The sequence below is a fragment of the Lingula anatina genome, chromosome 7 (assembly GCF_051362555.1).
Source record: "Lingula anatina isolate TDL-2025a chromosome 7, LinAna3.0, whole genome shotgun sequence".
Lineage (NCBI taxonomy): Eukaryota > Metazoa > Brachiopoda > Lingulata > Lingulida > Lingulidae > Lingula > Lingula anatina.
Window position 1 is genome coordinate 19870543 of NC_141773.1, and position 24901 is coordinate 19895443.

At 37.7% G+C, this 24901-nt stretch overlaps 3 protein-coding genes across 3 annotated transcripts; all 3 read right to left on the minus strand.

Moving 5' to 3' along the window:
- Nucleotides 1-548: 548 nt before the first annotated feature.
- On the minus strand, nucleotides 549-4146 carry LOC106161595 (cadherin EGF LAG seven-pass G-type receptor 2-like). Its single transcript, XM_013538598.2, has 4 exons — nucleotides 3590-4146; nucleotides 2177-3265; nucleotides 1294-1461; nucleotides 549-928 (listed from the first exon to the last, which is right to left on the minus strand). Exons 1-4 carry the CDS (start codon nucleotides 3669-3671, stop codon nucleotides 762-764), a joined length of 1506 nt encoding a protein of 501 aa, XP_013394052.2. The 5' UTR covers nucleotides 3672-4146; the 3' UTR covers nucleotides 549-761.
- Nucleotides 4147-4704: 558 nt separating this feature from the next.
- LOC106161619 (uncharacterized) lies at nucleotides 4705-13281 on the minus strand. Its single transcript, XM_013538642.2, has 2 exons — nucleotides 13131-13281; nucleotides 4705-7062 (listed from the first exon to the last, which is right to left on the minus strand). The coding sequence occupies exons 1-2, from the start codon at nucleotides 13191-13193 to the stop codon at nucleotides 6310-6312; spliced, it is 816 nt and encodes a 271-aa protein (XP_013394096.2). The 5' UTR covers nucleotides 13194-13281; the 3' UTR covers nucleotides 4705-6309.
- A 5758-nt stretch (nucleotides 13282-19039) lies between these two features.
- LOC147760853 (uncharacterized) lies at nucleotides 19040-22561 on the minus strand. The gene has a single exon (XM_087017951.1). The coding sequence runs from the start codon at nucleotides 22441-22443 to the stop codon at nucleotides 19654-19656; it is 2790 nt and encodes a 929-aa protein (XP_086874077.1). The 5' UTR covers nucleotides 22444-22561; the 3' UTR covers nucleotides 19040-19653.
- Nucleotides 22562-24901: the final 2340 nt, after the last annotated feature.

Genomic DNA, 24901 nt, shown 5'->3' on the forward strand with positions numbered 1-24901 from the left:
GATATGAATATTGTTCAAGACAAGCTATACGATACGTTAAGTGGTGTTTATTTATTTCAGGAGAATGCCATTTCAAACCCACTTTTAATTGATGTTAGCTGATTTAATAACATGGAATAAATGTATTATCTCAGAGGACAAAGGTGTGATATTTTTGGTCAAAATGAATATTTTTTTCTATTAAACTGGTCTGATCAATCTACAATAGCAATAGAAACGATTAAAAGAGTCTTAGGAATAATGAAAAGAAAAAATATTTATATATACCGGTATATATTTGAAAATATGGGTGTGAACTTTCAGAAAAAAATTTTCCAAAGGTTTCTAAAATAGTTTTGACAATATATCTAAATATCTACTTGATGTTAAGAGAAGATACATGTAAATGGCTTAAAAATCAAATTGGTTACCCAATAGACATTGAAGCAAGTAATATTTCCAGATTTTGATGCAAAATGGCACATTTCTGTGAATATGTGGTGTAAGTTGTGTTAGATTTTACACGATATACATGTATATAAACACTGCTTTTCTCTACAGGTATTTTATTCATATTTCATGAAATGTTTATCACCATGCACCTTTGCTTAAAAATATTGATGTGTTTGTTGTTTCCTACACATTTTACATGAAGAATAGAAATAGGCCTAGATGTTTACATGAATACAGGTTTAAGTTAGCCCGGTGCATTTGTTACATTTATTTTTAATTTAATATCAAATTTTACCAGAAATCATCAACATGATAAAAAAAGCAAATGATTAATCAGGACACAGTCTTTTAACATCTTCCATTGTTGTCTTGACTAGTGACCACGTGGTTGAGTGGCGAGGACAACGCCGCACCGCCACCTTCATGCACTGCTTCTGTGCACATGCGTTTAGAGTGGTGCGAGCGCAGATGTTGATTTCTTTGAAACACATCCTCTCTGAAAAAAAAAAACGAATAAAAAGAAGGAAAATTAACTACACGTCTCAAACCTAAAAAAAGGCAATTGGTGATCTTGACGGAATCCAAATAACAATAAGAGATCTGTCTATATGAAGAAAAAAAAGGAAGGTTTACTTTGCTTCTTTGCCTTTTTGTACGCGCATCCCAACACAAAAAACTTACATTAAAAGGAGCAGTTTACATATAAAACAGTAACACGTTTAATACCGTGAATATGCAAACATACAACAGACATATGCCTAAAATGTGGGTCGATTCTCTAAGCCGATTCTCAGAAAAAGACACAAAAATGAACCTACGACATCAATATTCAGTTAAATTCACTTCATCTTAAAAACCTACCCAGAACTTTGCAGGCCTCGCCAAGGTCTCTAACCACTGTCTGCACGTGCTCCCAAATGGCGGAACCAAATGTACATCTTCCCACCACGTGCTCAGCACATGCTGCCTGTTGGCAGGTGAGCTGACTGCTCTTTGTACAGGTGTTTATCTCAGAGATGCAGGTGGAATCTAAGCAAGATATAAATTTGCGAGGGTGAATAATAATAATATTATGCAACAACTTTGTACTCTGCCTTTAAGCAACAATAAAGCAAAACAGAAATAATAAGGAACTCTATCTTCGTCACACGAGTGACTTGAAATAATAAACCTGGAGTTCTAATACAGGTTTACTAGATCATATTTGCTAAACTGTGAATAAGTTTACCTCTGTGATTTAGGGAAATCGTTAAAATTAACAGAAAAATTCAGTCATAGCTATATATGTGTGCGTGTGCGTGTGCAAGATATGCAGCAGGGAGGCATCAAAGGTCAGATACAAGGATAAAGGAAGCACGCGGAAAGGGAGCATTGTTTTCCAATTTTTCTTTCACTCTGATTGAAAATAACGGTATGATCAAGCAGGTCAATTTTATTGATAATGACCAATAACAAAAGAATTACAATTTTCATCAGGGCGATAAAGAATGAAAGGTATGGTAGGAGTTATCAGGGGCGGATCCAGAGTTATTTTCTGACAGTCTTCCAATTTATCTTTGTTGATCCATCCTCCATTTTTGACCGTCTTCCGACAGAAAAAAATTAGATACCCGTCAATGTAAACTTGACAAACCTGACCGTCTTCCGGAAGACCCAGAGGACGCCCTATATCCGCCCCTGGTTATGGCACTGTTTGTGAACAGGTTTTTAAACGATTCATTATTATTATTATTATTATTATTACCGTTTAGTGGCATTGCCGTGGCGGCATAATCTACAGTATGGAACAACCCAAACCTATCCACTCGCACTACAACCATGGCTGAAGTTTTAAGTACACCAGACGTAGCCTCGATGTTGAAATGATACTCATTCTTGATATGGTCTGAGAACAGCCGTGAGCGCGTGACTATCATAGCGCCTGGTTTTCCCGCCGTTTGACTCAAGTCAAATTTATCCAAATCTGGGCCGCTTACCATGCGGTAAATTACTTCGGCGTTAGATCCGAGATCTGCGTCATAGGCATATATTGTGCCAACAATTTTAGCTTTTGTATATGAAGTAGGATTCCAGTGTCTAGGTAAAGTGAGGTATAGCAAGACAGGGTTTATAGGGAAAACCGGAGCGTTATCGTTGACGTCAGTGACATGGATTATGACTGATACTGGTGTCGCCCTCTGTGGCTCACCGTGATCAACAGCCAGGGCCACGAGGTGATACAGATCCCGCATTTCCCGGTCTAGATGTCTGGCCACTGTGATTGCCCCAGAGGTCGCGTCAATGGCGAAATCCCCGTCACCATTGTAGCCTCCTTCGAAGGTGTACTTTATGTGAGAGTTTAAACCATCATCAATATCTCTGGCAGATAAATGTAAGACCCTCTTCCCTATGAACGCGTTTTCAGGTACGGTGCCTTCGTATCTGATCCTGTCCTTGCCTACCGAGTTAACTGTATCCAACTTGGCGAATGCATTGTACACAAATTCAGGATAATTGTCGTTCATGTCATCTATGATGACATTAAGGTACGCTACTCCAGTCCTTGGCGGAGTGCCGTTATCCACTGCTGTTGCACGTAACGTGTACTGCGCCGTGCGTTCCCTGTCAAAAGACGTAGTAGCCCAGACCTCGCCGTCGCCTCGCTCTATGATAAACCACGGTGACCCGTCTAGATAGTAGTGTATTTCACCGTTGGATCCTGTGTCGTTGTCCGTAGCACTCACTTTAAATGTGAAGATGAATGGGTTGGAATTTTCCAGAATGTGAGCTGTGTACGAGTCCTGGGTGAACGCTGGGGTGTGCTCATTAAGATCTGGCATTTCTTGATACGCTGCTAATTGGAAAAAAGTTATGTTATCATAAACGACTAAAAATGGTTAGGAATGGGCAAAAGGAAAATGATTGGTCACAGGAAGCTTTCAAATACCAACATTTTCACTTTTTTGTTTCTTTTTTTTTTTTTTTTTTAATGATACATAAACGAATTGCAGATATAAAGAACAGTCCAGTCTTATAAATGTACTCTGCATAAAATATGCAACATTTGCGAAGGATACATGATTTTGAATATTAGTACTGCCAGTTTTTAGAGGGAAGTAGAAAACTTAGGACGTTGAAATTTTAAGGATGTCTCCCCTTCAGAAGTAATAATTCTCACCTGCAGATACGGACCTTATCCAGAACAATTCGACGACTAACACGATAATTTTAGAAAATGAGATTTGAGTAAGCTCAGCCATTTTGATAAATCCTTGTGCTTTCTTTGACTCGCCGGCCACTGCTTCATCTGGTATGGTCACTCACGCCACACACGGCTGACCCTTCTGCCTGGAGTAGTGGACAATAATGACCAGCATTACCTCGATCTGCAGTTTTAGAGGTCCACTTCACAGAAGGCTGACATACCTGCACAGTTCAATTGCATGCCACAGGTGTACATTTGTACTTGGTTCTCTCCCCACAACCTTAAAGCGATGTATGTTTATTTTCTTGTTTGTCTCCTAATTTCCTGATTGACATGAAGGTCAGAAGTTTTCCCTGAAGTACTTGGCACCGACTTCTATGTTGAAGGTATGACTAGGTGTTGGTTTTCTCAGTACGTTCACATTGCTGCTCTATACACTCCCATGCCACATCTACACGTCACGCTTTGCTGAACACTCAGCTCTTTTTCAAGTGACGAAACATTAACGCATCAGGTAAGTTTTCGTTTTGCGTTGATTTTTTTCTTTCTTTTTTGTCTCGTATCTATTTTTGTGCAGAAATTCACTGCTCATCTTTTAACCTTCTGGCAAGTTTTCTTTGTATACATATACAAAGAAATGACTACATGTATACCTGCTAAAAGATTGATTTCCCCTTTTAGAATTTAAATAAACCCCAAATGCATTTAGCTCCCCAGTGGTATTATGCAAGTGAAGATAGAGCGGTCTTAACATCCCTTTACATAAATCTATTACATTACATTCACCCATTAAGCGTTCTTCTGACTCGCGCATTAAAGGGGGGGGGGGGGTAATATATTCATATGTTAGTAGGCCTACTGGAAGATTGATGGAAATATTTAGAATTTAAGGTTATTTCGTGATTTTTGTAGCAAAGTTAAGGGGCAGATATTGAGTGATAACCACTCTTGTCGTTCTAAAGAGGAATTGAGAGGGGTGATGCAATAAAATAGTTAAACGAAATTATATAACCTTTCCTTTGCTCCCCCTCTTTCTCTATCTCACGCACGCACACACCATGTTCCCATAAATAAAAAAAGACAAACAGGCATTTTTTTAAAGTTTTATTGATGCACGGAGCGTGATAAAGCACGTCCTAGTCGCTTTTCATTTAACAGTTAGGCATACGAATGTTGCTTAAAACAAATTCTGCCACAAATACAAATTCATGTTGCAAATATGCTTACCAGTGTCCAATGTCTTTTACATGTAGCTCTAATAAGCATATAATAAGCATATAAATCTAAGCATACAATCAAAGAAAATCACTGCATGTGTACACATGTACTGTGTTTACAGTTTTGAACAGTTCTCTTGCTATACACGGCTATTTTGAACGGTCAGACACATGCAGACCGTAGTTTTAACCCGAATAACACGATGCATAGGGCACACCAGTGTGAAGATGCCACATTGTGAAAACATAGTCATTGCAAAGCATAGCACCAAATACAATTTTATTGCACGTAAATATTGTCTTTGAAATTATGAACAAAACGGAGCTGATTAAAATGCAAGTTTTCCCCCCCAAGCTTGCTGTGTGGAATTGTGAGCCAAAGCATGTTGGTCTTGCCTTATTACTTGGTATAAAATATTTTACGTACTTATAATTATAATATTAAATAATCATCAATAGTCCTCTATAGGTAACATGATATACCTTCAAAATGATGGACGATTCAGAAAACAATTGCTAATTCATCAGGAAGGTAGGTCACATATGTGCATTTCCAATTAATATCGTAAAACGATCTATAATACTTTTCATTATGCCTAACGTGTAACTATTCATCAATTCTAGAGATTAGTGAAACTAACAAAAGACAATAAAAACTTCTACACTACCAATCAAAAGACGAGTTCATTCGTAGATGAAGAAGAAATATGCCAATCCTCCCCTTTCCACTATGCGATCTGTATAATTCTCGTCCAGCGAGGATGTAAAAGTAATTTGAAGTTCAGAACATGAGAACAATAGTTATGATAATCACATAAAATGGGACTTCTCTTTAAAATCCAAATATTGCACGAATTGTTTTACACAGCATGGGCAATAATATGAATTGAATATGTCTGTGGAATGTTCTGCAGTGTAAAATCAATTGTAATTTTTTTATAAATTGGGACTAAACGAGTTATTGATAAAGAAGATTCAGCAGGCCAACTTAGGCAAAATACATGCATTATAAAAAAGTATCCCATAATTTCCCCCTCAGTCGTCTGGGATATACTTCATTACGTAACAAAATAACTAACCGATAATTAACAATTGATCAGGAAGACATAATCAATTAATGCAATTAGGCACTGATTTTCAACTTCTCGAGTCAGACGGTCACGTTTCCGCGCCGAACTTGGTACGACCTACACATGGTCATTTCCCATCAATTACTCATAGGTCGTCGACATTTATACATTTTTGTTAATTTGTAGTGTAAAATAACAATTCCAATTGTCATTGTTGAGTCTTGAGCACAGCCAAGTAACTAACGAATTTGTGGATATCTCTCTGCTTTGGCGGTAGATGTTTGGATGTTCAGATGCCAACCTGGTCAATACTTTTTGAACTTGTTATGGCGCACAGAAAAAGACTCGGAATACGAAAACAAAACAATATCCTAGGATCTAAATCTATTTCTTATGGTGTAACTCGTCAAGAACGGATCGTAGTGAAATACTGCGGTTGTTCCTTCCAAACAAAATAAAGCGACAAAATCAAAATTAGTACAACCATCAGACCAACACAAATACAGACGTGTTTAGCTCGACAAACACAACTTCCTTCTCCAAAATCAGAATTTATAGAAATAGACGCGTCTCTTCTTAAAATACCCCCAGTTCGACGCGCCTTCCGGGTTTTGCAGCACCCGCAAAAACGTTCTTTTAGTGTGACGTCAGAAACAGATAACGACAAAACCTCGTCATCAGTGTCACCGATAGGGGGCGCAGTTGGTATTAAGGCCTGCCTTGCAATGTCATCTTCAATTACTTTTGTGCTTGTTGTTTGTCTTTTTTCGTCGTATTCGGTGACAACATTGAAGTGTGCCACACGAGCGAGTGACGACTGCTCACTTGTAGATTTATTGAGACGGGAAGGTATAAAAGTTGGCGTCAAAAAATTCCCTTGCGTCTCAGTGCATCGGTGACATGCTTTTGAGCTTGTGCATTCGTTTTCATCGTGGTAAATGACGTCACTATAACTCGGCGGGAGCGACCAACATGGAGACGGAGAGTCCCCCGGCGTCAACCCCCGCCACTGCAGCTCTTCCCGCTCTGCAGATTTCGGTGTCGTCTGCTGCAGACTGGAAAGGCAAGCATTTGGTGGTTCTTCCACCTCCACTGTGATGATGTTGATAGTGGGAAGGGGAAGGGATAACCGGTTATTGGTCTGCGGCCCCTCCGGCTCCTGAAAAAAAAAGAAAATACTTGAAACATCTTCATTATCATCATTGTCATCCTCATGACACGAAACAGGTTGTAATACAAGATTACAGTACTAATTTGAATTATTTCACAAATCGAATGCAAAAGAGAGGATAAGTGGTAAGAAGGATAACTGGTACACGTAAGAAGACAGTAAATCTATAGGCGTCTCTTTTGTTCATTTGTGGTTTTGCCAATTTTTCATCGCCTTTGATATTTACTATACACTTGCCCTGTTCCATCATAGGGATACAGCCACTAATGACAAAATGACTGTTGTAATAAAAAGCTCAATTACAGTCAATTCCCTAAAGAACAGCTAGGCAGGATTCAATAAAATTCTGATTTGCAAACATCAAAGTCAATTTAATATTCCACCTCATCTCCTCGCCAGGCTTTAATAAAAAACTGATTTGTGAACATGGACAAGCTAGGACGTCGGCTATGAATGATCATGAACCTAATAGAATATATCTAAATATCACCATAAACAGATGCAATAATCACGGAAAAGATACATTGGTCGTCAGAATCATCATTTCCGTAATTGAAAACGGAATTATTATTGAGCCGAAAGCGAAAAAATGAAAGGTTGATTTGATAATTGGACTCATTGCAGCGAGTTTTTTCGTAACACCGATTATTTGAATGCAAAAATTACGATAGAAAAGTACATTTTATTTTATTATTATTTTTTTTTTTGGTATGTAGATGTTGCTTAATCAGTCAGGTTTAGTCAGCTTTTTTTTCTCTTCCAATTTGACGGAATTAATTTTATGTTCCACTGATTTTTATTGGAAGTTTTACAATATAATATTCATGGGACACGCAGTCGTGGTACATGTATTCTAAAACCATAAGAATATTCTACAGACCTCCTTAGACCTCAGTTGATTTTTGCACTTGACTAAACTCTATATTTCTCATGATAATGAGCTTTCAAAAATGATAAAATATGCTTGTAAGTTTTTCGTAATCAGAGATACTTGAAGACAATAATTGAGAAATTGTAACCTGATCATCAATTTAATCTAATAAGCCACCATAACTACCCTTCACACACTGTACAATCTGTATGCATGTACTGAGGGGCAGGCGTGTATTTTCTTGGCCACGGACTATTTTCCATCATCTTCTTAGTGTGCTTTGGGTCTCATTTGGCAGAGCAGAAGAGATACTTGCCAAAATTATCAAAACAGTAATTGGGCGCCTCTCTCTCTTTTTTTCTATTATCAACCCAAACCATCCAGAGCCATGTTAATCTGCATTAGTAAGCAAGCCCCATTTGGAGTCGATGTACCGCAAAAAGCGGCTTTCAGTCAATACGAAGATCATTATACAAAATAGGAACATCTGTTATTTTTGTATTATAACCTCTGCAGACTTAATAAACAAACAAGGCGGCTTTTTAATGTAAAGAAAACCAGTGCACAAAAGCATCATAAAGGCGTTATTTGCAATTGGACGGTTACCTATAAGGATACAAACACGCACAATCTGCTTGGTATAGCGGATTCACACAAGAATTGAGTAACTAATAAAAAAATCGATGGGAAATGACTGCTTTCAATTGAGCAGTTTTTTCCACGTAGCTCAGTGTCGTAATATTATCTCTAGCCATATCCTCTTGAGCTGTTTTGATAAAATGTTTTTCTACAGTTAAGATTAAATCGATGCATAACAAAAGCTTTTGTATTACAATATCTAGACAGAAATGTATAGAATTACCACGCATTAATCACTCGACATCAACGATGATAAAAAATGTCTCCCTCTCTCTCCCTCTCTCTCTCTCTCTATCTCTCTCTCTCACACACACACACACACACACACACACACAGAGAGAGAGAGAGAGAGAGAGAGAGAGTTTTCACTAACAGGAACTAAGCATGAGCATCTTACCCTAGACATATTATGGATGGATCGTAATGCACAAATGTCGTGTTGACAAAGGTATAGAGCAGTGGATTTGACAATTTACTCTAAGATTTGACTCACGCCTCATTTCATTATACACACCATCATAAGAAGCATTATGGATTTCCAAAACTCCTTATTCCCTGTTAATTGGTATCCAATTGCTTGATTAAAACAGTCCTGAATTGATCGCTTATTAAGAATTTATCAGTATTTGCGATAAAGTAGCCCATTTCCGCCCGGCCACGATAAAGGTGAATAAATACAGGTGAGATTAATAATCAATAGAGTCTTTTCTACCATGAAAGTCAGTCACGCGCGTAAGTGGACAGGAATTGACTTTATCACGAACCTTTAACCTTTTTTCTCATTGATGCATCCACACACTTCATTCTTATGTTATTTCACTTGCTATTCTGTTGTGCACAGTCTTACTTTGAAGTAAATTGTACATCTTCCCGTGTCCCACATTAACAAACCCATTCAGGTTATCAAACAGAAGGCGAGGAATTCTACTATATATCAGAGTTGTAAGATTTCGAGTTACAGAGAGCTGAAATGTATTTAACTGATAGCGCGGCCTTGGGTGGTTGGGATTAGGATTAGGATGTCAAATATATACATATATATGTAAACTAATGCTTGTCCCCTTTTATTCTTTCTTTAAAATAAACTCACGCTTTGAAACTACTATCTCAATTTTAATGAACATCCTGGTATTTTCTGTGTAGCCAGGAAAACAGGAATACGATAAATTCAGGTCGTGAGATTGCACGAATTTAACATACGGGCACCGTCACTTAAAAAAAGGCCCTAAAAGCAAATCCCACAGCTTTTATGCAGGCAGAGGATTAAAAAAACTAACAGCATACATTGATATTTATGAAAGCTTTATACGGCAAAGCGAATTATTCGTTAGCGATGGCGGATTTAGATTGATAAGTGATATTGTTTTACAAACTGGGAAGTAAGCTTTTGCATTGAAAAGAATGTCATTTACTGAGTGATCACCAGGGTTTTTCGGAAGAGCAAAATGGTTGATGTTACTCCCTATATTATGCATGCATGCACCGTAACGTTACAACGGCACCGAATCTGTTTAGTACGTGTAATTTAAAAACAAAAACAAAAATAATTATACCTGATAACAAAATCGAAGACCGCTGTAGGATCACCGTAACTGGTGAATAAAAAAACGGGATGCTCATACTAAAGACTAAATGAGAAGGAAATAAAATAACGATCTCTCAGATCCAGTTTATTTTGATTTGTTTCAAAAACAAACTTCTCGACAGATCGAAACATTCGAGAGTAGCCGCTAAATAAATATCTAAAAATAGTTTACAGATACGAGACTGCGTCATATCCTTCCAACTGAGAGCCTTAGAGAGAAAAGGGTGACAAAAATAAATGGCACACCTCAAACAGATTGATATTTATGAAAAGAGACACCAGTGGACTCGGGTTTGTCTATCTTGAGAATACAATAGTGACTTCGATAAGAGAGAAAATTGGTATTGTTTGTTTTGGATATGAAACATTTCAATCCCTTTCAAAAATTTCAAAACAGGAATCGGATGGCTACTTGAAAAAATCTATGGGTCAATAATATGACAGATTCAACGTACAGGTAATTGAGGCCCCTCAGTTTTTTTGACATTACCAGTCTCTATCACTGATATACCTACTAATTGTTACTGCCTGCGTATCACTTACTGAATATACATATTGCACTATATCCTAAGTGTTTTTTCCCTTCCTCTTTCACATTTTTTTCAAACCTAGGTAAGCCAATTAATACATGTTATTGTTGCCACTGGGAAATTGCAAGTGTTATATTTCATCAATACAAAATATTTGCCAAGTGTCAGAACCAATTTTCAATGGCCTTTTATTCCTATGTCAATTAATTAGAGTATCAGCTATATATTTAGCCTCTAAAGAGAGAGAGAGAGAGAGAGAGAGAGAGAGAGAGAGAGATGAATCTTCTCTATAAATCCCTCGTAGAAAAAATGAACCAGAACCCTTCATGCTACAGTGTAACTCCATTGCCCCCATTTCTAAGAACAAAACACCAGCATCGACAGAATCTTTTATCAATTTCAATTTCAGAACTCGATCTTTTACACAAAGACGCAGCGGGTTTTTGCTTCTAGATAACAAAGCCACGATAATCGAATCATGCATAAGTTCATTACGGTAAGCGTACGCAGTATCGGGAATTGGTGTCAAGTTTCATCACTGGCTTCACTTCGTATTTCAAAGGATACACGGATAAGGGATGGGCAAAATATGTCGCATGTTTTTAAGTATTTAAATCGATGCAGATGACTGAAAATAGTGAAGACGTTTTTTTCCTGAGAACTCCCGCCCACTGGAAAACAACGTGCATAAAATTACATCATAAATTATCATGGGATGGGTTATGGTCGAAAACTCTCGAAAAGAGCTTTAACAAATTTCCGTTAACGATGACGGAGAGCGCATGCTTGGCAGAGGACAATCACCGCCAGTACTCTGAAACTCAGGGTTACGGAGAAAATCTGCTGGATAGCGATAAAATTACTGTCAGCACACTGAACACCAGGCACGGTTTGCCCACTCAAATCTGAGTAATTATATAATACCCTGTAACCATGGGCGTCCGCAGAAAATTTTCCAGGGGGGAGGGGGTCAAAGTCATTGAAGGGGGAGATAATGATTGGCTGGGTACCCGCAATTAACGTGCCCAAGGGTGGTTAAGTGACCCCCATTGACCCCCTGCGGACGCCCATGCCTGCAACTGAGTGTCCTACCTAAACAACATTGCACCAACGTAGTAATACACGTGCATTCATATAATAATCTTATGTGCGGTATTCATATTCCACATCCAAGCACAATATCATTCTGTACCAGAAAATTAAGTTATATTAAGAAAAACGAACATCGATATACAAAATAAAGAAGGATCCGATTTAGAATTATTGCAGGTTGTTGAAGAGAGTTACAGCAATGTTATATTAACGTAGGCCATTGGCGACCTTCGAAATTGTTGTGATACCAAAACTTTTGCTTATTGTGTTAAACATAAAAGAGAAAATAAGAGAAATACTATGAACCATCACAAGAGATGATGGATGCAAACTATGATGATATCTAAGTATTTCACTCTTTCTAGAAAGCTTCAAAATTAATATCCTGTGTGGAAAACGCACCCATATGCATGTGATATTTCAGTCGGACTGATGATCTATGTTTTCGCCGGTTAATTGAATGGTGCTATTTTATATGATTTTTCACATGCTTCCCTTAATTCATTTTCCTTGTAATGCTGGCTAACTACATTGTAAAGGTCGTATTTGAAACAGGTAATAGCAGCTAACACGAAGCAGGTGAAATAACCATAGATGAGGGTTATTTCTGTCTGTGTAACCTATTTGCGGACAGGTAAAACCAGGAGCTTTGATATTTAACAGATGCCGAGTAGTTTATACGAGGCATTAAAGGTTACACGGAACTGCATAGCTTTCTTTACCATATGACTGCATCAAGGAAAACGCAGGCAGGCGAACGCGCAATGAATAAATAACTAATATACACAGTCAGGTTTAAACCAAGATGTGTTTTCGCTAAGAGTTAAAATGCCAAAGTTAGAGACAGACTAAGAGTGTGCCTAGTAGGCGAGGAAGAGTTAGAGATGGGGGGGGGGGGGGGGGGTGCATCTTCGACATTTGGTATGCTGGCAAGTTCACGTATGTCACGTAAACAGAGGGGGGGGGGGGGGGGTGCATCTTCGACATTTGGTATGCTGGCAAGTTCACGTATGTCACGTAAACAGAGCGAATAATCTTAGTAGTTTTAGATTTTTTACCTCGATCACCGTCTGATTTCGATCAGTTATACACTCTACGAAATGATATCCAAGATGTGTTATCACTCTTGCTGACGAGGGATTAGATAAGTGTAAAACATCACCCTACAACACTAACTCACCGCTTGTGCTATCAGATCAATAATGTAAACGCATATTCTGTCATAATGACAACAATCCTTATTGTTTCAACCAGTATACTAAACCAGCTCACCGCACCGCCAAAGCGTTTAGTTCACAGCGCTCGAAAGAATAATTAAACGACATAGTGTCCGCCTTACCGTGGTGCGTGTAAGTACTGGAGTCTCCACACCGCCCGGGCCCTCCGAGTCCTCCGAAGCCATTTTCCCGTATTCTATTTTGTAAGCCTCGGAGGCAAGCGTGGCGCGTGCGTACACAGCCCATACAATGGGTCACGCTGGTCGATATGCACTAAGTCAATACAAGATTAATATAAAAACTCGACTATAATCGATAAACTGTCGTTTTGTAGAATAGAGTAGTCTATTCAAATATCTGCTTCAAGTTGCAAGAAGGAGATCCTGTGTATTTTTCATTAACGATGGATCGATTTTCAATCGGTTTAATCGGTTTAAAGTAGACAATGAACAAAGGAAAAAGCAACGACGTGTCTTTTTTCACCGCTAGCTGCACAAATGTGATGTGATACATATTCCTCAATAAATCAAAGCTGCTACGGATAAAAGAGAAAGAAGTTCTCGGTCCATTATTTTGAATCATGGATCCACTGAAAAAAGGTCAATATCTAAAGCGCGGTTTCTACACTTCACGTTTATGTCACAGTTGGACAATATTCTTCATTGTAGGAGAGAAATGGCGCTTTGTAGTTTTTTGTTTGAACAGATGGGGTCACACAAACTCCCCCATGGGCGGTCTATTCCATCTTTTTTTAATTGTTGATAGAATATGTAGGTAAAATATTTGTTTTTCGTCGTCAAACAAGTATGAAAATTTGCACACAATTTGTCCAAAGCCAATGAACAAAATAATAGGTTGAATGGATTATTTTAAACCTGACATAAAGAAAATATTAGTCTACAGAGTGAGGTTATAATGCAGTTACATTACAAAAACTAAACGTTTCCTATTCGATAAATGAATGGATGTTAATTAACTTATAAGTACGAATAAATGGGCGACTAAATAAATAAATAAATAAAGAAATGGTTGTTTGATTTTGAAATCAAATATTAGCAAATATGTACTTGTTTCGGTGCAATGGTGCGTCAAAATAATGTTGGGATGTCTTTTCCATCGCTTACTCAATAGTCAGTTTATCAATATGTTAAAAAAGGACTTCTGTTGTAAAGCAAAGATACATGGTTTAATGAGATTAAAGAAACTTTTCACAATGCGATAAAGTGAAAATATCCTACCCTGAGAACCGTGACTGGGCCGTTTGACTACTGTTCGCTTGCCAGTGTGACGTCATAAAGCATTGCCTTATGTCGTCATAAAGTATCACAGTGGCGAACGGGATGCATTGTCTCTTATGACGTTGTTCTTGTATATGACGCAACATCAAGAGAGATCCCTTTATCCCACTAATTATGTTTATTTGACGTGATACAATTAACATCATTGTATGTGGCGTGTCTGTGTCAGTCGTTCAATCATTTTTATAAATCTTTTTCTTTGAAACACCACACTTAGTACGAATAATTCTCATTGCCCTTAAATGTCTTAATTTCTTCTGTATCAATGTAAGGGCGTCAAATAGCGTGTTTTCGCCCAATATCCGGTTTAAAAAAGCCCTCGTCTGAAGAGATCCTTGAGCCGAGGGGACTGTAAAGCTTTTGCGTTATTGAATGAATGCGACAATTCTACTTTTTCCCTTAAGTCGGGTTGTTTCCATCACATCACAAACAGCAACAATAGCAGACTACGTACACTTATGACAGGCTTACAGGCGGGGGAGTAGAGAACGACAAAGGCAATGTTGGGGAAAGATATTATGTTGATCGATTTGGTTTTAAAAACGCCTGACTCCAATTTGAATGCATCGTTGAAACCAATGTTGTTGTTCAGATGGCAGTGTGGCGGGAGGTATAACTAGCTTATGTTTACTCAGGTAGATAGTTTTTAGACAAAGTGATCGACGGGTTACTGATCCGAATGATGTGTTGACTTACAAAGAATCTTTGTGAAAGGCTGACTATGGGGTCCAATTTACTATAGTGTGTGTTTGTTGGCGTGTTTTAACGAAATCAAAGGTTATTTGATGAATGGTATAGACACACACGCAAACACACACGCACACACTCTGCAATACAGTGTAGCTTCAGCGAATAAACAGCGAATAAAGTCGTACTTCTGAGCTCGAGGAAGGGGATTGCGGATAAATTTACTTTTTTTATCTTCGTATCTAGATCCATGCTTCTTTTTTCAAATTATATTCTGAACTTCCCTTTTTGGCTCTTACAGTCCTGGTGTCTTGGTAACAATGATGACATCCACTCTTTTTTTGGTTTTATTTGCATTTTTATCGAGGTTGACCCACGGTTTATTAAGGACGTGTGACGCATTGCGACAGATAAGACGAAGATTGCGTCTCAATGATGTTAGTGTATTATTTGCATCGAAACTACATTGAATAAGGTGTATACACTATAATGACTTTATTCAAATTATCGTGACAGATATTCAACAAAAAGTCATGATGCACGTTTTTTTTTTTTTTTTTTTTTTTTTTTGAAACAAAGGAACGACTTTCTCTCGTGATGGAGTAATTGGTTTTGTTTAAGTTGTATCACCAATTTATCTCAACATTTAAGACACTAATTGAGAAAGAGGCCGGACGAGATTATTTAACAATCTAACTATCATTTAAACATTGGTGTTAAAATAAGTCATCGAGTATTTAGGTGCACATGCAAAATTTAGAAAACTGTATTACCAAATTATTATGAGCGTTTATTTTTCTCCGAGCAAAGTCGGTCGACAACCTCCTTCCATTTATCGGGATACGTCTTCAAATTATTCTGCATGGCATACACAGCCTGTTCAAATGGATATTCCTTGTTCTCCGTCTCGTCTTTTGGCGAAAAAACCATCAGTGCTGCCATCACTGCCAATACAATCCCAATAAGCACCAAAATTCCCATTATTACTTTAAGCCAATCTTTTCGCTGCCATTCAAACACCAGTGGTGCAGTTTTAACATTAGTACTTTTTCTTATAGGACTATTCTTTGGACCACCTTTACGTTCAACATCACTGTCGTCTGCTGAATTAGTCACGTGGCTATCGATAAGCAGACGACAGGTGTTGTCTTCCGTACATGTACCCTCTTGTGCAAGCTTTTGATTTCCGCTGTCTAGCTTCAGAGGCTGTTTTTCTCTGACATTTGCGTTATCAAGTTCAAGTTTCAGTAAACACGACCTTGGCCTAGGCCTTTTATCAAACTGACCCTCGCCTTCCCGACTGCATTTATCGCCATCCTCTCTATCGTCATTTTCTAATTCCGATTCAGAAGCCTCAAATATTTCATTTTGCAACGGTAAAGACATGACTGCAGGTATTCAGCTTGTATTACGTTGCAAAACGTAGTCCAATCCAGAGTCCAGTTCATACAATGTCCGTTGTTATATAGGTCTACACACTGTACGTCCGACATGAACCTTGGACGGTTCTCCTTTCAGAGCGAGAACTGAAATCCAGCCTTACACGTGCACCGGTATATATATTTATATAAGATATCAGCATTAAGTCGACGTACTTTGCAGTCCTACCATTTACCTTAGTTATTCCCAAATTTGGTGTAACTGTAAGGGTAAGGCCATACTGGTCATCCGCGTCCCGGATTTGACACTGTGATAATGCAGAGCGGCTTTGATATGGCAAACCTTATCATTAAGTTAATTTGTGATGTGACGATAACGTGTGTAGCAGATTCAGGCCCAGGGCATAGGTCGCTTACATGTACATAATTGTCCCGAAAAACGTAGGTCGTTGAATGATCCTTTTTTTATTTTTTATTTTTTTATTTATTTTATTTTATTTTTTTAGTGAACAAACCAAATTGATTTTTTATGAAAATAATGGAAGGCAAATCAGAGAGTCAGCTGTAAGATTAATGTTTTTTTTGGTCATTTGTATTAAATATTTCGATATTCAAAAATTTGACTGCCCCTTGGGGTTAATGGTTATGTGTTCCATATATTGACCTTTTGAGTATGACGTCACATTCCAGATCTGGTTCAGGTGACTAAAAATAACATACATCACTTTGGGAGTAAGCTATTAGGAATTTCGCCATTTTCTGACGATATATCTTTGGCATTGAATTTATAGGTCTTTGTCAGCCGCTTGTTGGACAGACCGAACATAAATGAAGATGCTTCTTTTTTCCTAAAGGATTTCGATTGATTTTGTAAGCTATATTTATAATGCGATACATAATCTCTACAAGGTGCGCCTTGATATCAATATCAGGTAAAGATTCGTGTGGATGCTTCAGCTGAGGCTGGTCCGAATGAGGACGCATATCAACAATCGCATTTATGTAGCCAAATGTTCACAAGCACAACGAGGCTCTGTTTTTGCTCCAAAATAAGTAAGATAAGTCCATATGACTGAAAATTGTCATTTATTAATGACGAAAACTAATAAGATACAAAGTTAAAAAACTGGGGCGATAATCTAACATTCCCCAAACTATATAAGTGCCATAATATAAAAATAATAAAGTATGTTAATGAGTGTAACCAGGATTAATTAAGAAAAATATGAGAAATTACAACAGCTATAGGAGCAAAAAGTTGGCACTGCATGCCTCGAAGAAACGTGTGTCACGGCCTGAATGGGCGTACAGATAAAAAAGTAAGTAAAACAATAACTTGATGAAGATATTTTTTATACACATAATTAATGCACACTGACGGTTTATTGGTGAACGAATATAATAATAATAATAATATATTTATTTCAAGTCTAAAATCCATAAAATGTTCAATAGACTGTACAACATAAAATACAAAGAAGTTTATAGATAAAAATGGTTAAGATATATTTTATATAAATAAGAGCTTAACTAACTTAATTGTAATAAACAGTAATTAAAAGTAAAAAATCCAAGGTTTCTTTAAAATTGTAAAATTTAAGATTCATGAATAAAATGTCTTAAAAATATGAGTTTTTAATTCCTTTTTAAAAGATTCTTGTGATTCTATTTGTCTAATAAAAATTGGCAACTTATTCCACTCTACTGGTGCAGCTACACAAAATGATATGTCACCATATGATTTTAACCTTGATTTTGGAACTTTCAGTAAAAGGGATCTTTGAGGGCTATAATGTTTGACTAGATCAGTTATATATGGTGGAGCTAGATTATAAAAAGCAGCATGTGTAAAAACTAAAACCTTAAATAAAATTCTGGCCCTAACTGGTAACCAGTGTAGATGCTTTAAAATTGGAGTGATATGGCAATTCCTAGGCTGTAGCATTAAAAGCCGTGCTGATATATTCTGGATGCGTTGTAATCTTTTGATCTTATCATCTGGACATCCATATAATATAGAATTGCAATAGTCTACACTGGAAGTTACCAATGAGTGTATAACAGTAGCAGCAGATGATTGATTCAGATGTTTCCTTATGGTGCCAATATTCCGAATGTTGAATAAACAAGACCTTGTGATGTTGGAGATCTGTTTGTCCATTGAAAGTGTAGAATCAAAGTATACTCCTAAATTTTTTACATGGGGGGGGGGGGGGGGGGGGGGGGGGAGGAAAATGCCATACTAGCCCCAATTTTAAGTTGCAAGTTATGAGCAAGGCCCTTGTTGTGGGGTTGAGTAATGACTAAAAATTCTGTTTTTCCATCATTTATCTTCAATTTGTTTGAAATGAGCCAACCTCTGAGGTCTGATATGCAATCAACAATTGTGTTCACAGACAATGCTGGATCATGGATGTTACAAGATGTGTACAACTGGGTATCATCGGCATAAAAGTGGTAACCTATCTTATGATAACGCAGAATTGCTCCAAGGGGTAAGGTGTAAACACAAAACTTAAGCGGGCCAAGCACGCTCCCCACGCTTACCATTAGCGGTAATGTTTTACACATGGTGAATATCTTAAAATCTATTATTAAAATAGCATCTTACAAAATGCATAAACTGATTATATAATTACATTCAGATAATACAATAAATCAAAAGAAATGAGACCAGTTCTCATGAAATATCAATAATGGAAATTACCGGGAAAATTTGTGTAACATTTTAATGTAAAAGGTTCTAAAAGACAGTGACATAAAATACAAAATGTTCTTCAATTAAATTGTCATATTATACATTTATAAAATACAAATCAATTAAAGTGTTCTTTCAAACGACCGAAAATGCAAACTACATATTATTCTATTCTTTTTTACAGAGAACAACTTTACGGATAGAGTATACAGTATCTATATTCGAATCGTGACTACTTCTTCTGAAATAAATTTATTTTTATAAGGTCTTCATCTCGCCAAACCCACAGCTTCGCCTCTTTATTTCACATTTCAATTCATTTTAAGATGCGTCAATCAAAGTATTCAAATAAGTCACAAAATTGGAAACGTTTACCAATTGCAGCAATAAATTCTAACATTCAGTCAAACTTACACAGTCATACAAAGCTGCTAGTCCTACATTTACAAAACTAAAAGCGAAATAAAAGCATTTAATTCAAACCACATCAAATAGGAAATAAAAGGAAAATTCTACAATTTAAAAGAGGCATCTTAGAAAATACACCTATCTTTTTGGTGTACATTGATTGTTCATATTTATTCTATAATCGCGTATCATCATATTCATCCCTTGACCCCACCCTTTGCCTCCCCAGTGCCGGTTGACCAACCCCTTCCTGTACAAAGAAACGCTCAACTTTCTTCCACAAACGCCCTAAACAAATATGAATAAAAACACATACGATGGGTCGCATGTTAACTATAACTAACTGCACCCACTGCGCAGCGTAATCAGACACCGGATTGTTCTTTAAGTGCAAGATACACGAGACTGTGAACGGGAACCAGCGTATGGCATCGGATAAGGCAATTTCAAAAAAGCAGCACATACTGCGAAAATCAGTTAGGGATGACGGAGATCTCAGAGAATACAACAAATACATAAAAACTCCTGCGAAAGTAGTCAGAGAAATTACAGACATTGACAGATATGTGATCTCAATCGCTAAAGAATTATACTGTATTTCAGTCATAAGACTGCTTAAAACGAAAGGATAACAGGTACCAGTATGGATTTCTACCTCCATGGACAAAAGAACACCAAAGGTTACTGACATGATGAGGACAACAATTATGCCAACGCACACTGTGCGCTTTAACAAATGTGCTTTTTCGATTCCAGCGGCCCGTAATATAATCGCCTGTATAGCACCAAAAAATACTATTATAGGAACATAAACCTGAGGAAAAATGTAGAAAAAAGATGCAACATGACACGATGGGCTCCTCCGCCAGGAATTAGACATGCTGGAATAAGGATCTGTCATCCACATACTGTTAACAAATATTATCGCAACTGGTATAATCGTTTGCATTTCAATGACATTCAATGCAACAGCAATTTCTTTCATCCGAAACAGTCCTTCAAGCCAAAAATACGATTTTAGCAATCCCAACGATGACACCACAGTAAGAAGACCAATACCAAAACAAGAGTGCTTAATTACTTTATCCATAAACATATCCGAACACGAAGCAAAAAAATCAGCTTGAGACTGACATAAATTTGATTGATGAAACATGCAGCAGACTCTGAACGTATCTGCAATTACAATGCCGACATCACTTGGTGACCATTCCTGTTTGACTTCCAACGGGTTTCCAGACAGGTCAATCGACTTCACTTTGTGCCAGCCACAGAACAACAATGCATTAAATGTCTTGATAAAGTTTTTCGATATGTTTAAAACACCAACGGAGACGTTACAAAATGAACAGTTGTCCAGGACAAGCAGTAGACCAGCTGACAGATCAAGATGCTGCAAAGCAGGAAGATTGTGGAAACAATGTTGCGGAACGGAAGTTATTGGGTTGTTGCTTATGTTCAGCACTTGAAGAAAGATCATATTGGAAAATGCACCACTTCGGATGATGCCGATGTTGTTTTTTGAGAGATCAATCCAGCGTATATTGACAGTGTCTTGAAACATAGTTTTATGAACTTCCACCAGTGAGTTGTTTGATAAGTCAAGATATAACAGTCGCGTGCAGTTATCCAGTGTGACCTGTGATACATGATTATCTTTTAAAATGAGACCCCTTACCATATCTCTACCTAATAAAAGAGGCGCCTCAGTTAATCTACTCTGATTAGAATTTTGTGACCTCTTGAATACTGATCCAGGGCAAATTACCGAAAACCCTTCACAAAAGCACTCGGGTGGACACTGAAAACCATAGAATGCTTCATCATCTCGCAGTTTACACTGAGGGATTCCGTCCCGCACCTGTCTCTGCGGTAAGCAATTGTTTTGCCCCCGGCATCTGTACATACCTGGGCAGGAGTAGCTGTTACAGGCTATTTCGTCACTGCCATCGTGACAGTCTTTGACCCCGTCACAAACTGATCTGACAGGTATGCAATACGACGACGGGCATTGGTGATATAAATCTGTGGGACAAGTGAACCCGTGGCATAATGGCGACGTTCTGGGGCCAAAAGAAATAATTGGTATTCTGTCAATGTCCAAATTAAATATGGGCCGAGACACGTTTTGTACAAGGTGCTTCCCAGTCCTACAGGTTGATGATATGTCGTACGTATTTCTTTCGTAAAAGCAAGACGCGTTCCTATAGAACACCTGGACATTACTGTATTTTTTGCCGGATGAAGGCTCACCGAGGAAAAATGATTTTTCGTGATAAGAATATTTGTCGCAGGTGTGGTTGTGACACGTCCAGTTGTACTGATTCCCACAGTGATTAATCGATGGCTGTTGTAACGACCAGTCATCTATCTCGTCTTCTTCAACGGGCCCTAGACAGTCTACCACGCCATCGTGTTTCTGTGAATACGGGATGAATGTATCAGAAAAACAAGAAAAGAATTTCTTCCTGTAGGTATTTGCGCACTGTGCTTCATCTGAACCATCTTTACAGTGGGGTATCAAGTCGCATCTTTCGCTCATTTGAATGCATTCTCCACTGCCACATTGAATTTGATGTGCGTTACAAGGCGGATAGATACACCCTATCTCGTCTGAGTTGTCCAAACAATCAGTCACTTTGTCACAGAATCGGGACAAATGAAGATTATGTCCGTTCTTACAACGCCGGAAATGAAGTAGATGACAGGTGACATTTTCGTCACTTCCGTCTAAGCAATCTTTTTGTCCATCACACCTAGAATCTATAGAAACACACGTACCGTCTCCGCATTCAAACTGAAAATCAGAACAGGTATTATTTTTAGTTGTTTTCGACGACACTTGTCGCCTACTGCTTACACTGGCGTGCCTTGGGTATTCACATATCACAGTGGCTGCATGGAATTCTCGCGGGCAAGGAATCATGATCCAGTTGGATGAGTAGTGCGGATTAGTGACAACCATAGCTGCACATGATATACCATGGTCATAAACAGGATGCCTAGTGTTGAGAAGATTTGATCTTGATATGAATGCAAAGTCGTTAAGAACATTTTTGGAATATTTACCCGCAGTTCGAAAGCGTTCCTCTATAAACAGTTTGTCATAGTTTGGATGGTACCAGTCCGAAAATACAAGTGGTGTGTTGTCTATCCAGCGGAGTACTTTCTAAAAACAGGTAACAGAATAAGATTATACGTATATACTGTACACTAGTACATGCTAACATTATGACTTTGGCCGATGCCAATCGAGAAACTAAACCTTAAACACAATAAGTCCAGGCAATATATACTGAAACAAATTGCAACAGAAGTGATTTATCCGCAGTGCATTTATTCGAAGTTCCCAAAATAACATACTTAATGTCCAAAGAAAAGCATACCTCTCTATAAAAGTACCGTAATGAAATCCATGAAACCACTATCGATTATATAAGCATTGCTATTTACGGCCATTCCAAAACGAGATTGCATAAATATTACATTATAAGATTATATATGTAAATTATATGTATATTATATATTTAAAATTAATCAAATAAGCCAAAAACTAGCAAATGGTCACGAAAGGTGTTGTGCTTGATTTTCAGACACTGAAATCGAAATGACGTTTACCGTGACACAGTGTAGCACATGCATATATATATACCTTTACTGGACACAATTCCCTCACAAAGTATATTGATTGATGCGTCTTAAGAATTCACATTTCACCGGAGTATACGTTGTTTTAGATAATTTAAATAGTTGTTAAAGAGGTTAGGTGAAATCAATTCTAAAACGTTATCATTTAGAGCGTTCAAAATGCCAGAAGGAACATTTTTTTCAAACAACGTTTGCTCCTCCAACAAAAGCTGGTCTTTTCTTCTTGTTTCTTGAGAATGATTTCAAAGCTGATCCAGATTTCGCCTTTAAACATATTATCGAACTCGTTGGTTGGATACTTTCCCATGCTTTAGGCCCTACGTGCTGGTCTTTTTACCAGTAGTTAAATAGTTTTTTTTAAAAAAAGTTTATCCTTTCCCATAAGAAATGAGCGTTTAAACTTTCTAAAGTAATTTTTTCTAGAAATTTGGTCCGTTACTGAGACTTGATTTTTAAATGTGACATCTCAACTTTTATGTGTGACATTTTGTATCGTGTGTACGACTTATTTATCATGGACAAATGACAATATTTTTCTTGTACATTGTACATGTATCCTAAGTTAGAGAAAAGCACAGGAAGTTCATTTATAAGCATTATGTTCCTTTCTATTATCTACTTTAAAAACGTCATGGAGGTTACGGTTTACTGGGCGACAATGATAAAGTACAACGTAACAAAGAGAAATATTAGATAAAACATATTACATATGAAAAAAGAAACATGTCTGCAAATTAATGTAGGACAAACATGCTTAAAGATGGAAACATATGCACGTTATTATTATTATTATTGGCAAATCCGCTATATTACTAAAGCGTAGAAATTGTGCGTTTCGCAGCATCCAGTATAGATGCTCGGCGTTCCCGTTCTACAATGTGCATTGTTGTTTTATATGCAGAACACACGTTTTCCCAGTTGAAAAGACAAGACCAAAAATTACATTATTTCACAGAGTTTTATTGCTGCAAATGGGCTGCGACAAGTATTATTCGGAATTGAAACTCTTTTCGTGGAATGGCTGTTTATTTCTGCATGTAGATGATCTGTAGATGGATGTGTGTCTAGATAAGGCAACGAGTACTCTATCGCTGGTGATATTGCTTAATTACGTACCTGTTTCTCTCGCCTTAGACCCAAGAACAGGAGGAACCGGTGTTTGACGTATATCTCCAAAAACCACTGCGTATTAATAACAGTTTGATTCAAAACAGCCTTTAAAGTTAAATCGTCCAAGGCGGTCGGTAGGTCGCCTCCACTGGCCAGACACAGCTCACGCGATCTTAACCAGGTAAGGGGCGGTCTCGCGTCTTCGGATTGTAATTTGGTAAGTAATTTATAGCATTTTCCAAAGATACACGACGCTTTGATACCGTAATGAAAACCTTCAGTTAAGCTGTCAGAGATGTCAACATAGTTTTCTAGATTGTAAGAAAGGTCAAAGTCTGTTATCAGCCGTGGGTTGAAGTCAGCGGGGAGAGGTTCTAGGACAATACAGACTGTCCACGCACTGAGAGTGTTCCAAGTGTATTTAACCAAGCCACCGGAGTTTTCATTAAATTTCAAGATAAATGTCGGTGTGCTAGCGAGTATGCGACCTGTGGGAGCTTTGTTATGCCTTTCACCTGAGGTAGATGCGGAATATTCTTCTATTTTAAGTTTGAGTTCAGTCCCATTGTGCCGACATTGTCTTATTCTGAATTTCAGCGAATAAAAGCACCATTTGCAATACCTGTCCTTTTTCAATGTTATTGTATATGTAATTCCGGTATATT